The sequence below is a fragment of the Helianthus annuus genome, chromosome 12 (genome assembly GCF_002127325.2).
Source record: "Helianthus annuus cultivar XRQ/B chromosome 12, HanXRQr2.0-SUNRISE, whole genome shotgun sequence".
Lineage (NCBI taxonomy): Eukaryota > Viridiplantae > Streptophyta > Magnoliopsida > Asterales > Asteraceae > Helianthus > Helianthus annuus.
In genome coordinates, this window is record NC_035444.2 from 130,586,716 (window position 1) to 130,602,945 (window position 16,230).

Genomic DNA, 16,230 nt, shown 5'->3' on the forward strand with positions numbered 1-16,230 from the left:
AAGTTTATCATCATTCATCAATTTTCTTTTCTTTTTTGTTTATAATAAAGGTTTTTATATTTGCAACTTGACAAAATGTGATTTATATTAAATTTATTTTAAGTTAATAGTGTACTGGTTATAACTAATATCAAATCTTTACTAATACTTGATTTCTTTTTATGATGGTTGACTTTGCGAGAACTAACGGAGCATTAGTGTCAAGAATGGGCTGAGATTCGAATTCAGTCGGTTTTTCGCTCTTTTTTGGTAATTTCTAAGCCTTGAATATTAATTTTTAACATGCTATGCTACTGAGAGAATATAAACTTGACTATATTCTCTGTTTTTTTATCAGAGGTAAAGTAAAGTTTATCATCATTCATCAATTTTCTTTTCTTTTTTGTTTATAATAAAGGTTTTTATATTTGCAACTTGACAAATGTGATTTATATTAAATTTATTTTAAGTTAATAGTGTACTGGTTATAACTAATATTAAATCTTTACTAATACTTGATTTCTTTTTATGATGGTTGACTTTGCGAGAACTAACGGAGCATTAGTGTCAAGAATGGGCTGAGATTCGAATTCAGTCGGTTTTTCGCTCTTTTTTGGTAATTTCTAAGCCTTGAATATTAATTTTTAACATGCTATGCCACTGAGAGAATATAAACTTGACTATATTCTCTGTTTTTTGATGTGTTTTGTTATTTTTATGCTTTTTGTTTTTTAACTGATCTTAACCCATTTGACTTATGCTACAGACAAAAAGGGATCAAGATCGGGACCGTCCATTTGACTTCACACGGATCACCATCTGCTTTCTCTCTCAATGCTCACACATCTGACAAAAAGGGATGCCAAAAGCAGGGAAGTACAATCTACAGGAAAAAGCAACACTTTACTTTTGTGTGAAAGACAGCTTGCTTGCTGCAGTCTGTATAATATATCAACACTCTTCCATACACTGTTTGAAAGACAGCACTGCTTCCTTCAGTCTCTATAAATAATCCAGAGATATCTACACTCTACTCACACTTTACAAACTCTCAACTACACTCAACTGAAATTGTAAGTTTATCTCAGTTGAATAATCCTACTTTCAAAACATCAACTTAACAACTTCTATTTACTTCGATTTCAGAATATATCAACTCTTTGCATTCGGATCTTGCGTTGTTTCTCGGCTCTCACATCAAGGTTTTAAAATTTTTGTCGGCTTTTCACATCTCCCTCTTGCATTGTTGTAAGTTCTTTCAAATATGACATAGTGAAAGGATAAATTGTTTTTGTAGTTTTGATTTTACTTTGTTCTGTTATATTTTGATCTTTTCCTTCATTTTTGGGACTGATATGTGTCATGGTTTTGTGATAATTATGATATTTAGGTCATTTTTGGGGATGATAAGTGTTGTAGTTCAATGAAAATTATGATAGTTAGGTCAATTTTAGATATGGAATAGTGAAAAGATAGATTGTTATGTACTTTTTATTTTAGTTTGTTCTGTGGGATGTTTTGATATATTTTTTCATTTTTCTGGATATTGAAAGGATAAATTGTTTTTGTAGTTTTGATTTTACTTTGTTCTGTTATATTTTGATCTTTTCCTTCATTTTTGGGACTGATATGTGTCATGTTTTTGTGATAATTATGATATTTAGGTCATTTTTGGGGATGATAAGTGTTGTAGTTCAATGAAAATTATGATAGTTAGGTCAATTTTAGATATGGAATAGTGAAAAGATAAATTGTTATGTACTTTTTATTTTAGTTTGTTCTGTGGGATGTTTTGATATATTTTTTCATTTTTCGGGATAGTGAAAGGATAAATTGTTTTTGTAGTTTTGATTTTACTTTGTTCTGTTATATTTTGATCTTTTCCTTCATTTTTGGGACTGATATGTGTCATGGTTTTGTGATAATTATGATATTTAGGTCATTTACGGGATGATAAGTGTTGTAGTTCAATGAAAATTATGATAGTTAGGTCAATTTTAGATATGGAATAGTGAAAAGATAAATTGTTATGTACTTTTTATTTTAGTTTGTTCTGTGGGATGTTTTGATATATTTTTTCATTTTTCGGGATAGTGAAAGGATAAATTGTTTTTGTAGTTTTGATTTTACTGTGTTCTGTTATATTTTGATCTTTTCCTTCATTTTTGGGACTGATATGTGTCATGGTTTTGTGATAATTATGATATTTAGGTTCATTTACTTTGTTCTGTTATATTTTGATCTTTTCCTTCATCATTACAGGAATTTTTTTTAAAACAGTACTGTATTCAAAACAAAATAAAACGCCGTATTCACAAAACAATACTGTATTCGCAAAGCTGTATTCAAAACAATACTGTATTCAAAACAATACTGTATTCAAAACAATACTGTATTCAAAACAATACTGTATTTAAAACAATATTGTATTCACAAAGCTGATTGTTATAGTTATTATGTGTATGTGTAAATTATAGTAAATTGTTTTTGTAGTTTTGATTTTACTTTGTTCTGTTATATTTTGATCTTTTCCTTCATTTTTGGGACTGATATGTGTCATGGTTTTGTGATAATTATGATCTTTTCATTCATTTACTTTGTTCTGTTATATTTTGATCTTTTCCTTCATCATTACAGGAATTTTTTTTAAAACAATACTGTATTCAAAACAAAATAAAACGCCGTATTCACAAAACAATACTGTATTCACAAAGCTGTATTCAAAACAATCCTGTATTCAAAACAATACTGTATTCAAAACAATACTGTGTTCAAAACAATACTGTATTCAAAACAATACTGTATTTAAAACAATACTGTATTCACAAAGCTGATTGTTATAGTAATTATGTGTATTTTTCAGTTTACAAATCACTCCAAACACATATCAATTGAGAGGTATGGGCGGTGGTTATCCAATTCCCGTTGAATCACTAGGATCAACAAACCATTTAAACCTTCCTGATTCAAACCCTCTAACTTCAAACCCACCTCCGGTGTCAACCCCACCTCCGGTTTTAACCCCACCTTCGGTTTCAACCCCACCTCCATTGGCAAACCCTGAATATGATGATCCATTTGGTTGGACGGATGAAGAGTTGAATTGGGCGTATGACTATACCTTCGCTCAACTACAATTTGGTGGACTACAAATTGAGGGGTGCCATCGTCCGGTGCCAAACACTCCTATACTTCCTATGCATCCTCCACCTTCAAACCCCCCTTATGTGGAAAACTACAGTCAAACACAAGAACTACCGACCTGGGCTGAAGGGTACGAAACTGACCCTGGGGCGGTTTACGAACCACCATTGGATGAAAAAATGGTTTGGGAACCTTAGAACAACTTTTATGATGACTGTAGTTTTTTTTTTTCTCGAATTAGTTTGAATCTTAATTATGTAACTTTTAATTATGTATTACTTTAAATTTAAATTTGTTGCTGTTTAATTTTAATCATGTTTTAGTTTAAATTTTATTTCTGGAGTTTTTATTTTTTTAGTTAACTAATATTGAACACTTAATAGGATATGTCTGATCATTTTTCCGTTGAAGAATTTTCATCATTGACAAATGATAGAGCATGGTATAATATAATCTTTGTTAAGGTGGAGTTTATTTGGCATGACGTCGATGGAAAGAGATTAGTAGTTATATTTCTTGATCAACACGTAAGAACATTATTTTAATTTACTTTGTGTTATATAAGCGTTTTTCCACCACTAGATTTCTTTTCATTTTAGAGACAAAAAATTGTTGCGTTCGTCCCACAAAATTTGATACACAAATATAATGACGCGTCATTGATGGGTGGTTTTTTTTTCGTTGAATCATTTCCAAATTGAGAATCTCAACTATCTTGAGTGCCCAAAGTACCAGAATTACGTGTTAGTTTGGTCCGAGAAGAAAATTGTCATCAACGAATATACAAAGCTTTCTTCACTTACGCTTACGATTCCAAGGGGTGCTTCTTTATATCCATTGGTCCCTTCCATTATAGAATTGAAGCATGACAGGAGACCTCAAATGGATATTGTTGGTACATATTAATTCTCTATCTATAATTTTTATTAAATATATAAAACTTTATATATGGTCTATACGATTTAACTGATTTGGTTTTAGATGTGGTTGGGAGAATAATAGAAGGCAAACGTGATCGATGTTGTTTTGAACTTTCTCTTCAAGATAAGACGTACGTTATTATTTATTATTAACATATTACAAACATAATATTTACGTTATATGTAAGAAAATATTATTATTAGAAGAACTTTAACCCAAAATCGTAATATACAGTGGTCACACAATACAATTGTTTTTGACTGCCCTGAAGCCTTCCGATGTTATACGTTCCATTCGAGCCGTGCAACAAAGGTCCATCATATATGTATCACGTCTCAAGTTGGTTCATCTACCAGATAGTATGTTATGCTTTACACATGAACATTCTAATAATTAGTTAGATCTAATGGCTCATGTAGTTTAATAAAAGTTATATTTTATTTGTTATTTCAGTTAATATTTTGAAGTCTACGGAGTTGAGTACGATTACGTACGAACCGGATATGGTCGAGGCACGGGATATGTAAATTATGGATCGTTATCCAATTTGTGTTTAAGTTAGAAACATTTGGTGTTGTTATTTGTTTAGTTGTTGAATATTAAAGTCTCTCTTGGTGTTTCGTGTTTTGCTTTTTGTTGCCCTCATATTGATGTAATTGTAGAAGTATTTATAATCTATCACCAAGGTATAATCTTCTTAGATTGGACAACTAAATAATCATTATCTGTATTAAACGAAGGTATAACCATGGCTGACCTTCCTACTCATACAATCGTGTTTGAGATATTAACGAGGCTGCCAGCAAAGGATGTAGGTCGTTCTAAGAGTGTATGTAAGCAATGGTATGCGTTATTGTCAACACAAGATTTCGTAAAGATACATTGTTCTCGCTCAGTAGTTTCATCTAACCAGAGAGTTCTACTAATTGACGACCTAACGTGTTCTGTTCGTCCAATCATCTCTAATAACAATGACTATGGTCCAAGCTCAACAGTTACATTTCCATTCCATCACCAAAATAATGATGTCTCAATACTTTCACATTTGAACGGATTGTTGTGTGTTTGCTTGAATCATACATACGAGCTGCTTCTTTGGAATCCAACAACTACTGCTTTCAAGCGTTTGTCAACCCCTGATTCTCATGGATTCTATATAAATAACCTTGATGCCATTGGTTTGTACGTTGACGCTGACGATGATTACAAGGTCTTGCATATAAAGCGTAGGAGTGGTGTACTTGGTGTCTATGTTTATTCTAGGGAAGTAGACTCTTGGAGAAATATTCCTTTCATAACAAGACAAGAGTACCTAAGCCCTCATTTCAATTGGTCAGCTGGCACATTTTGTGGTGGTACTCTATATTTCACTGTTTGCGAATGTTGGATTGGAGGTACGAATGTGGTGATTTGTTTTGATGTTAATTCGGAGCAGTTCAAGGAGATAAGCTTTCCACCCGTTCCTTCTAATGGAATGGTTCAAGGTGTTTTAGTTAATGGAAAAAATGTGCTTCACATGTTTGCTAGCACTGGCATGTTTGAGATGACAATTGACCTATGGACACTACAAGGGGATTACTGGATTAAGGTCTTATCATGTCCTCCGATCCCCCCGATATCATTGTCATTGTGGTGCGATATACACATTATGTGACAAATGGTAATTGGTTTGTGATGACTAAATTAGGGAAGTTGTTTACAATTGAAATGGATATGAAGCCCTTCGAATGTTTTTATCCCGTTTCTTGGTTTCGAGGTTTTAAGGGTGCGGTGTTTGTGCAGACCATTGTTTCACCAAGTATTTAGATTGGCTTTCACTTAATGTTATCATTATGTATGTCAATGTTTTAAGGATTTGTGTTTTTTTTTCTGTAAGTCATGATATTCCGTTTAAGTCATGTATTTTAATGTTATCATTATGTATTTCAATGTTATCCTTCGGTTTGTTTTTCTCTAAGTTATGTGTTGGAATGTTGTTATGATTTGAGAATTTCATCATCTATGATAACTCTCTTTTATTTAATTTGCAAGGTATTTGTCATTTTTTCAATTTACAATGACTAATGGACTCTCAAACCCTCGAAATCATGCTTCTAGCTCGAGTGCATCTACTAAAGCTGAAAAACGAAAAGAGTATCAAAAAAGATACTATGCTGCACGCAAAGAAAATAACAAAGTATCTAAATTTGGGAGTGGTGATGCCCCCAAAGTGCTTCATCAATATCTTTAATGAATAATAGGTCAACAGAAAGGACACCGTTAAGAAGTTTACAAACTAATATTACTCAATTTCTACAAACAACAAATGAGAACGCCTCAAGTGTTTCTACTACAAAATGCAAGGAGTACAATGAAGGATGTTCTAATACACCAAACGATAATGGAATGCGTATTTCAAATGGCAGTCAAGTCAACCAAACCCCGATAGATGATGTAATTGACGTAGTCAGGCATAGAACATCACGAGGTTTCTATTTATTTAACAAAGATTTCTTTTTCGAACTTGACATCTTTTACAACCTTCATTACTTAATACACCAATTTTTTTAGGTATTCAAATTCATCCGCGTACTTTGTTACCCCAATTTGCTGAAGTAGTTGATCAACCTTCACTCCAACATGGGAGCGTAGAAGATGATCCTTATAATTTTGTTTACAATGGTGTACCTGGAGAGCATCGTGTTTTAAAGGAACGAGGCGCATGTCCTAATTGTGGAGCAAAACGATTTCAATTTGAATTTGATACCTTTTGTTGTATGAGTGGGAAAACCGTGTTAGCAAACTTAGAAATTCCAGAGGAATTGTACCGACTTTTCACGTCTCAAGATGAAATTGGAGATTTGTTTAGGCAAAACATCCGTGCTTATAACACCAATTTTTCTTTTGCCTCAATGGGTGTGACATTGGATGATACATTGAACAATATGAGAGACGGCGTATATACTTTTCGTGCACATAAAGGAATATATCACAGAATCGACCAATTAGTTCCGAGGGATGGGACTCCTAGGTACTTGCAGTTGTATTTTTACGATCCTGATACTGAGTTAGATCACAGACTCTGATGGCCAAATCTTGATCGGCGTATTACTCAGATTTTAACACGCGTTCTTTCTACAAACCCATATGTCGATACATTTAGAAGACTTGCGGAACTAGGACCTCTGGACAACTATAGAGTCACTTTGAATACTTCGGTTGAACTTGACCAAAGGGTGTACAACCGACCAACGACATCGGAGGTATATATAATATATTATATTAATTGCAATTATTTAATATAATTGCTTATTTTACTTACTTATAGTTCACAATTATATAGGTTGCTGGTATTTGGGTTAAAGGTAATGACAATATCACTTCGTATAAACGAAGTATTGTAGTGTACGGTAGGTCTGAATATAGACAAACTATTCAGCCGTACTTCAGTTGTTACGATCCATTGTCGTATCCTTTATTTTTTCCTAATGGTGAGTCGGGTTGGCATGCTAACATACCACGTCAAGGAGTATCAATCAATGAGGTTCGCAACAATGACAACATCGAAGGAGAAATGGAAGGTACCAACAATTTGTTATCCTTTTTAAGTGAAGATCATAAAAATAGCGTAATGCGTTTTATTTTTATTAACTGTTTGTTTTTAATACATCTTCATCGTTCAGAGGCTAACACACGAAGTGGTAGAACAACCGTGGCTATGCGAGAGTACTACTGTTACAAGTTCCAGATTCGATCTAGCGATAATGTGCTTTTGTTCGGTGGTAGGCTGCTACAGCAGTTTGTGGTTGATGTTTACATCAAAATTGAGACGTCACGCTTAGAATTTTGTGAGAGAAACCAGGAAAAAATTCGAGCCGAATTGTACCAAGGTATTGTGGATTGCGTCAATACTGGCGAGGTTCATGCAAACAGAGTCGGGAAAAGAATTGTGTTGCCTGCATCTTTCATCGGGGGGCCTCGCGACATGCGACGTCGGTTTCTAGATGCGATGACGTTAGTTCAAGACGACGGCAAGCCTGATGTATTCCTTACAATGACATGTAATCCTAAGTGGCCTGAGATATGTGATAACTTACATGTTGGTCAAACTGCTACAGATCGTCCAGACCTTGTTTCAAGAGTGTTCCGGGCTAAATTAGAAGATCTTAAGGATCAACTCTTCAAGAAACATGTCCTCGGGGAAGTTAAGTCATACGTCTATGTCATTGAATTTCAAAAGCGGGGTTTGCCGCACGCACATTTTCTCCTAATCATGTACCCGCAACACAAGATCAATAACGCGGACCATTATGATAAGGTTGTGTGTGCTGAAATTCCTAACAAACTAACACATCCCAGATTGCATGAGATGGTTGTCAAGCACATGATTCATGGTCCTTGCGGCAATTTACGATCAAGCAGTCCTTGTATGCAGGGTGATCCTAAAATTTGTCGTTTTCACTATCCTAGACAATTTAACGAACAGACGACACAAGGAGAAGATTCGTATCCGTTGTATCGAAGGAGAGACACCGGGATAGAAGTGGACCTACGAGGACAAACACTTGATAATAGATGGGTGGTCCCATATAACCCAAGGCTTTTGATGATGTTTAACTGCCACATGAATGTTGAAGTTTGCTCAAGTATAAAATCTGTGAAATATCTTTTCAAATATGTTTATAAAGGACATGACAAACAGGTTATTCAAGTCGATCAAAGTGAGCCAGGGGTTGTTATTAATGAGATAAAAAGATTTCAAGATACACGCTACATATCGCCCCCAGAGGCTATGTGGCGAATTTTTTCCTTCTCTCTTTCTCAAATCTTTCCTGCTGTTCTAGCCTTACAACTTCATCTCCCAAATAATCAGATGGTTAGATTTAGAGATGATGACTTGATGCCTAATATTGTTGATAGGGTGTGACACCTGTGTCACTCCAACCATCAAACAAATGCCAAACCAAGGAAATATTGTATTTCATACTTGGGATTTGTATAAATATGTGTATGCTTTGCACATATCAATTCTTGTTCAATTTCATACTCTACAACGCTTTCTGGAGAATTATACGCAAACTGGTGCATAAACGTACTCAGTTTAATGCGACAAATACTCCGGGAGACCATCATACACTTAACATACCTTAAATAACCTTTACATAACTTAGAAATAAGTTTTGAAGGCTTTGGTATGGCAAAAACAAGTTAATTCGCTTACAGGGACTAAACTTGACAAACTGCGAAAGTATGCCAATTTGAACTGTAACGAACATTCCGGAACATGTCCATAAGTTAAACATACCATATATATCCTTTACATAGCTTAGAAATAGGCTTTGAGGGGTTTGGTATGCTAAAACAAACTTTTGGATCATTCAGGGACTAAAAGTGTCAAAAAGTGCATAAGTTTGCACTTTCGCGCATAACTCACGTTCTGAATACATCCGGACATCCAAAAATTTATGTAAGCATCCTAATATTATGCCTTAGTGTTTGGCATGAGAAAAATCCATTCGTCGCGTCATTTGGATCGTCTTTCACGCTTATGCGCATTCCGTCGTAATTAAGCGAACATCGCGATCGTACGGCCAAACGAACCGACATCCGACATATTTTTGGGCATGTTTCATGTCCACAATGTTTAGGCATCATTTTAGGGCCTTAAAGATGACTTTACAGGTCTTAGAAGGGCTGGAAATAGCTTAAACACGCAACAGGGACCAAAAGTGTAAATTCTGCAAGTGGTGCAGATCAGAGGGGCCAGGCGGCCCGCGTAAAGATTGCCCAAAACATGAGGCGGGCCGCGTGAACATGTCTGACAGAAGATTTTGCATTTAATGCAGAATCTGGCCTTTCGTTCGATCAAGGGGCGATGCCTTTTCACCCAACGAAGAGCCAAGGGTCAAGTTCACTGAACTTATCCACTTGGACACATGTACGCACGAGATCAAGGCACGATATTCGATAAAACGATCCTAACGGTTCCACTTTTCCTATAAATACCCCCCCCCCCTTAGTGTAAAATTCACAAAATCAGATCTTAGAGCTCTAAGTTGAAACCATTGTTTCATACCTGAGCTATTTGGTCTTGATTAGCACTCGGGGACCCTCCGTAAGTCTTCTTTCGCTCTTTTATTCGCTTTTCGAGTCCGAAAGTCAATGTTTTGTTGACTTTCTGCATTGACCAGCTTTTGGTCAATGTGAAGTTCATGGAACTTCATAACGTGAGCGTGATCACGATGGTTATGGTCCATAGTGACCATACCTACTGATTACCACGTTATCTAGGCTCAGTGACGAGTCGTAGTTTCGGCCAAAATGCGCATTCTTGCGTATTTTGTAACCAAACTACTCGTGGGCATCAAAGCCGTTTGTTTTGATGCCAAACCTGTTTCTAAACTTAGTTAAGCATGTTCTAACATGCTTAGCTCGTCACTTTTAGTTTAGTGCTTATATAGGGTCGTAAGGTAAGCGATTTAAACCATCGCTTATACTTTCGAACCCGACCCATTTGGTCGGTCATTAGGACCCGACCAAACACATTTGGTGACCATAGCTATAACCTTCCGAGGTTATACCGTGTGGTCGCAATGTTAGGCGTTCCGAACGCGTTCTACGCGAACGACGCGTTAGGGTAGCATAAGCTACCTAAACGGGTCGTGATGGACCGTAAGCACTTAGATTAGGTTTCATTTTAGTATGTAGGCTTTGCTAAGCCATATTACACGAGTCTCCATACTCGTTTGGCTTACGAACCCGCGTACTGTCCGATCCTTCGGATTTGGTCCGGTATATTAACATAAGCTACCTATTAGGTGCCGTTGATATTCCGTGATTTTTAGCATTATCCGGTTATTATATAAGGAATCCAAAGCAATCTCAGGTGAGTACATAGAACCCCATCTTTTACTGTTTTCCAAACTGTTTTGGGTGAAGCATGTGTACCTATCTGTTATTTTCATGATTTCAAAGTATAATTTATTATACATGATAGTATTTATCTTTTGACAAACTAAATGACTATCTATGGTTTAAACACTGATTTCTCAAAAATTACAAAAGTAATTGTTGGAATAGTACTTATTTTGTTCACCAGACCGATTGGTAGTATGATATAGCGCTATAGGACTAGACACCCCATTCCTGTTGTCATGGAATGTCTGAAACCAATTCGTTTCTCCATCCAAATAGGGATTTCCTTTGTGGTATCCCTATAGTCTCAAAGGTGTAGTTTGATGCACCAGGTCTGAATGAATTCTTAAATCGCACCTTTAAAGTATAGTTTGATATACTCTCATGTGTGGTGTTGTACAGAACCAACATATATTTTGTAATCATCCAAAGCATATTTTTGATATGTTATTTACAAACCAAGACATAGTTTAATATGTTATTTATCACATCCAAAGCATATTCTGATATGTTACTTACAAAACTAAAGCATAGTTTAATGTGTTATTTATAAATCCAAGGTATACCTGTAATATACTACTGAAAACTATTATTTTGAACAACTAAAGTATATTTAATATACTATCTATCAAACGATTTGGTTTTGGTTAGTGTTTAGATAACAGAACGAGTGTAATGTGATGAAAACATGGTAGATACGCCGCTGGTACTTCTTATATATAAGTGTTTTCATTGCATTACATACCGTGGCGTTATTTAGTACACTTGGGTTAACAATATTGGAACTGAAATATATTTTAATATATTACTTATTCAACTTTCTTAAAACCAAGGTATATTTTATATATACCATAAACGTTTTATTAAAACATTGTTTTTCAAACAAACTTAACTTACACAAACTCATTTTTCATGGTTATTCAGTTAACCATACATTATTCTCTTATTTATACATATCATCTGATCCTATCGTTTTTCAAATGATTTACAAGACAAAGCAAAAATACGAGGTTCATGACTAAACATTTTCTCAAACTCAAGTCATGAACTCCGTTTTCACAAAACCTATGTATCTCACAGGCATTTTTATGCTGACGTACCTATTTTTACACATGTTTCAGGTGCTGTCTTGAAATGATTGTTGATGCATGCTACATTTAGGATGGACTCGTGCCTTAGCAACTTTAAAACTTGGAAGATCATAGTTGTACTTATGTGATTGTAATAGAACAACGAGTTCATTTAATCAATAAAACAATATTTAAATTTCCATGTGTTATGAAACAATGATTCTGTTACAACACTCCCCGACGTTTCCGCCACGTTTTGTATGTTCTACGTGGTCGGGGTGTGACAGAAAAGTTGGTATCAGAGCTCATGGTTATAGGGAATTAGGTTATTAGTAATGCTTTGACCTAGTCTATAACCTTCCTAGGACCCTAACGCGAGTTTACTTGCGTTTAGTCATAAAACAACACCGTCACCTATCCTTAGGCGACGACCGCAACAAGAACATAAATTTCAAAACCGCTTTGAAAACTAATCATCTGTTCTAGGATGATTGATTACTAGGTTTTGAACCCTCTGTTATAAGGTTTTGAACCCCTTTGAATTTTCAAAACTCTCGTCAAAGTTGGTCTAAATATTGTGAACACATGCAAACTGGAAGGGTGGGTGCCTGTACCCTGAGTTTTCTGTCTAAGGCTAGAGTGTTCGTACAAATCCACATAATCGGACCAGTCACTCTTACCTGGGAACTCTTGGGGTGAGTGTCCACTTATAGGCGAGCATGTCTTCGCGATACATTATTTTTGACCTATTTGCTTTGATTAATCACCAGGTCGTGTGTTGCTTTGTAGTAACAGACAGACGGCCACTATCCTTGCTTTCATCAGATTTGTTCCATCTCATTCTTTTCGTCTAATTCTCTCACTCGTTTCCTCTCATGTTTCCTCTTTTAGAATGCCTCCTCGACGCGACAATCAGATGGCGAATGCCGAACTGGCGGAAATCATCGCGCAACAAATGGCTGCTGCCTTCCCAATTCTTTATGCTCAAATAACTCAAGCCATCAACAACAACAATGCTCCATGCAATTTCAAGATTTTTAACTCAGCTAAACCGCTCAAGTTCAATGGTTCTGAGGGAGCAACTGGTCTTCTTCAATGGTTCGAGAGCATTGAGAACACTTTCCGTCACGTTCAGTGTCCTGAAAATCGCAAGGTCGAGTTTTCTTCGAGTGTGTTTCAGAAGAGGGCTCTTACATGGTGGAACGGGGTTATGAGAGACCGCGGTGCAGAGGTTGCATTAGCACAGACTTGGGCCGAGCTTAGGGCTCTTATGATGAAGGAGTTCTGTCCTCGTCATGAGCTTAGGGCTCTAGAAAGGGAATTTGATGATTTAAAGCAAGACAGTGGGGAACATCGAGCCTATACTGATCGCTATGAGGAATTGAGCTTGTTATGCCCTACTATGGTTACGCCTCTGGATAAGGCGATTGAGAAATACATTAATGGGCTTCCTGACGTAGTTCAAGACATCGTTACTGGCAGCAACCCTACTACTGTCAGACAAGCCATTGAATTGGCTGCCACTCTGACTGAATCCCAAATCAGGAAGCACAAGCTGTTTCGGAAGGGCGACTTAAGACCATCTGACAAGACTGCTCATGTGGAAACAAAGGAAGAAAGTGCTGAGGTGCCCAAGAAGAAAAAGCGCAAAGCCTCTCAAAGCTACGCTGTAACTGCTCAAGACAAACAAGTTGCACCAAACCAGCCAACACAACCTCGTAAAAGACAAAACTATGTTGGTACTGCACCGTTGTGCAACAAATGCAACCGTCATCATCTAGAGCAAGAGCAGTGTCACAAATGTACCCACTGTGGGCGGTTGGGACATTTGATCAATGTTTGTCGTTATGCAAATCAAGCTGCTGCAAACCCTGCTGCTGTTCAAGCACGGTTCCCTCCAGGGTCATGTTATAACTGTGGTGACCTTACCCACTACAGAAACAATTGCCCAAGGCTTGTTAACATACCTCCAGCGCGCGGACGAGTGTTCAACATCAATGAGGCAAACATGAACAATGATGCAGCAGTGAACAATTAGTGTTTTGTATTTCCTTAGTTGCTATCTTTTGACACTTCAAGACAAATCCGTTGCTACATAAATAAAGATTTGTTGTTTTTATTTATGCAAAATTTATGCGTTTGTGTGAATGCTTGATGCAACTTTACGATGTCAACCCAAAAACAAACTACTCGTATGGTTCTGTCATATTATGATCACTTGTGATCTCCCCAAGAACCTTAAACTCTCGTTTCTTTTAAGAAACAAAGTCAAACACTTATTGAGAATCCCTCTATCTTTATAGATAGATCTTCATAAATCGTTAAAGTGCCAAATGAAATCCATAGGTTGGATTCCTAGTGTGCCTTAATATCCATACCTAAGGATAACAAAATAAAGAATCAAGTTAACTAAATTTGTGCTTATGTATTTTCTTACATGTTTTGTGGTTGTATGTGATCCATCCAAATCCTCATAGAATCTTTCATATCTTCATACGAGAGATTCATAATGAGATATCCAAAGATACTATCTTAAAAACCCTCAATGGATTTCAACAGTGTAGTTAAGTCACTCGGGTTATAAAGTATTGTTCTATAATTGGACCTCTTGAAAGGTCTGCTTAAACAGATTGATTTTGAAAATCTGATTAGAAATATCATGTGATGATATAAAAATGATCCCTTAAGCGGTCTATTTAAAGAGATCGTACGACGGTCTAGTTAAGAAGATCATGTGTTGATCTAGTTAAAAAGATCGTTCGTGATCGAATTAAAAGGATCCTTTGGTGGTCTAGTCAAATCGCTTCATATTTATTCAAGAAATTTTTCCTACGGATTATGAAATGGACTGTGCGGACTGTGCAAGGAATTACGTAATTATGGAGGCCTACATAATTATGGAATTCAGTGCACAGGAACCACAGGAAGTTTCATCATGTGTTAAGACCTAGTGACAAGAATAATGATACGGGAGAAGTCTCGGACCTCGACCAATGTCATTTATTCTCACACTCCCCCAATTCTGATCTCAATCACACACCAAGTTTTCCTATGATAAGCCTTCATAAGAAACGTTCGTCAATCAGTAGTTCAAAATTTCATGTTTTACTAGTTCAAGGAATTCACTCTAAGGGTTAACAAATTCGCTAAGAATCCTAACATGGCCCAGGGTTTTACCTAAGGGTTCAATGGATCTATTATAAGGCGAAACCTTCACAGCTGTCCTCACGAGTTTCCTCTAGAATTAAATTTCGGGACGAAATTTCCTAAAGTAGGGGAGACTGTGACACCTGTGTCACTCCAACCATCAAACAAATGCCAAACCAAGGAAATATTGTATTTCATACTTGGGATTTGTATAAATATGTGTATGCTTTGCACATATCAATTCTTGTTCAATTTCATACTCTACAACGCTTTCTGGAGAATTATACGCAAACTGGTGCATAAACGTACTCAGTTTAATGCGACAAATACTCCGGGAGACCATCATACACTTAACATACCTTAAATAACCTTTACATAACTTAGAAATAAGTTTTGAAGGCTTTGGTATGGCAAAAACAAGTTAATTCGCTTACAGGGACTAAACTTGACAAACTGCGAAAGTATGCCAATTTGAACTGTAACGAACATTCCGGAACATGTCCATAAGTTAAACATACCATATATATCCTTTACATAGCTTAGAAATAGGCTTTGAGGGGTTTGGTATGCTAAAACAAACTTTTGGATCATTCAGGGACTAAAAGTGTCAAAAAGTGCATAAGTTTGCACTTTCGCGCATAACTCACGTTCTGAATACATCCGGACATCCAAAAATTTATGTAAGCATCCTAATATTATGCCTTAGTGTTTGGCATGAGAAAAATCCATTCGTCGCGTCATTTGGATCGTCTTTCACGCTTATGCGCATTCCGTCGTAATTAAGCGAACATCGCGATCGTACGGCCAAACGAACCGACATCCGACATATTTTTGGGCATGTTTCATGTCAACAATGTTTAGGCATCATTTTAGGGCCTTAAAGATGACTTTACAGGTCTTAGAAGGGCTGGAAATAGCTTAAACACGCAACAGGGACCAAAAGTGTAAATTCTGCAAGTGGTGCAGATCAGAGGGGCCAGGCGGCCCGCGTAAAGATTGCCCAAAACATGAGGCGGGCCGCGTGAACATGTCTGACAGAAGATTTTGCATTTAATGCAGAATCTGGCCTTTCGTT

General features: G+C 36.3%; 2 protein-coding genes and 1 long non-coding RNA gene across 3 annotated transcripts; all 3 read left to right on the top strand.

Annotated features, from left to right (window-relative positions):
* Positions 1–482: 482 nt before the first annotated feature.
* Positions 483–1,320, top strand: LOC110897116. Its single transcript, XR_004874935.1, has 3 exons — positions 483–595; positions 746–1,052; positions 1,126–1,320. It is a non-coding gene; the product is annotated as an uncharacterized LOC110897116 (long non-coding RNA).
* Positions 1,321–4,792: 3,472 nt separating this feature from the next.
* Positions 4,793–6,274, top strand: LOC110893277 (F-box/kelch-repeat protein At3g17530). The gene is made up of 2 exons (XM_022140389.2): positions 4,793–5,676; positions 6,076–6,274. The coding sequence occupies exons 1-2, from the start codon at positions 4,793–4,795 to the stop codon at positions 6,272–6,274; spliced, it is 1,083 nt and encodes a 360-aa protein (XP_021996081.2).
* Positions 6,274–8,950, top strand: LOC110893276. The gene is made up of 5 exons (XM_022140388.2): positions 6,274–6,511; positions 6,595–7,054; positions 7,187–7,286; positions 7,367–7,604; positions 7,707–8,950. The coding sequence occupies exons 1-5, from the start codon at positions 6,274–6,276 to the stop codon at positions 8,948–8,950; spliced, it is 2,280 nt and encodes a 759-aa protein (XP_021996080.2).
* The last annotated feature ends 7,280 nt before the right edge of the window (positions 8,951–16,230 follow it).

What these genes read in the sequence shown, in the direction of transcription:
- LOC110893277 (XM_022140389.2), top strand. Translation starts at nt 4,793, where the DNA reads ATGGCTGACCTTCCTACTCATACAATCGTGTTTGAGATATTAACGAGG. An exon ending in CCGATATCATTGTCATTGTG is followed by an intron (nt 5,677 to 6,075) that starts GTGCGATATACA and finishes TTAATTTGCAAG; the next exon opens with GTATTTGTCATTTTTTCAAT.
- LOC110893276 (XM_022140388.2), top strand. Translation starts at nt 6,274, where the DNA reads ATGAATAATAGGTCAACAGAAAGGACACCGTTAAGAAGTTTACAAACT. An exon ending in CCGAGGGATGGGACTCCTAG is followed by an intron (nt 7,055 to 7,186) that starts GTACTTGCAGTT and finishes CGATACATTTAG; the next exon opens with AAGACTTGCGGAACTAGGAC. An exon ending in ACCGACCAACGACATCGGAG is followed by an intron (nt 7,287 to 7,366) that starts GTATATATAATA and finishes ACAATTATATAG; the next exon opens with GTTGCTGGTATTTGGGTTAA.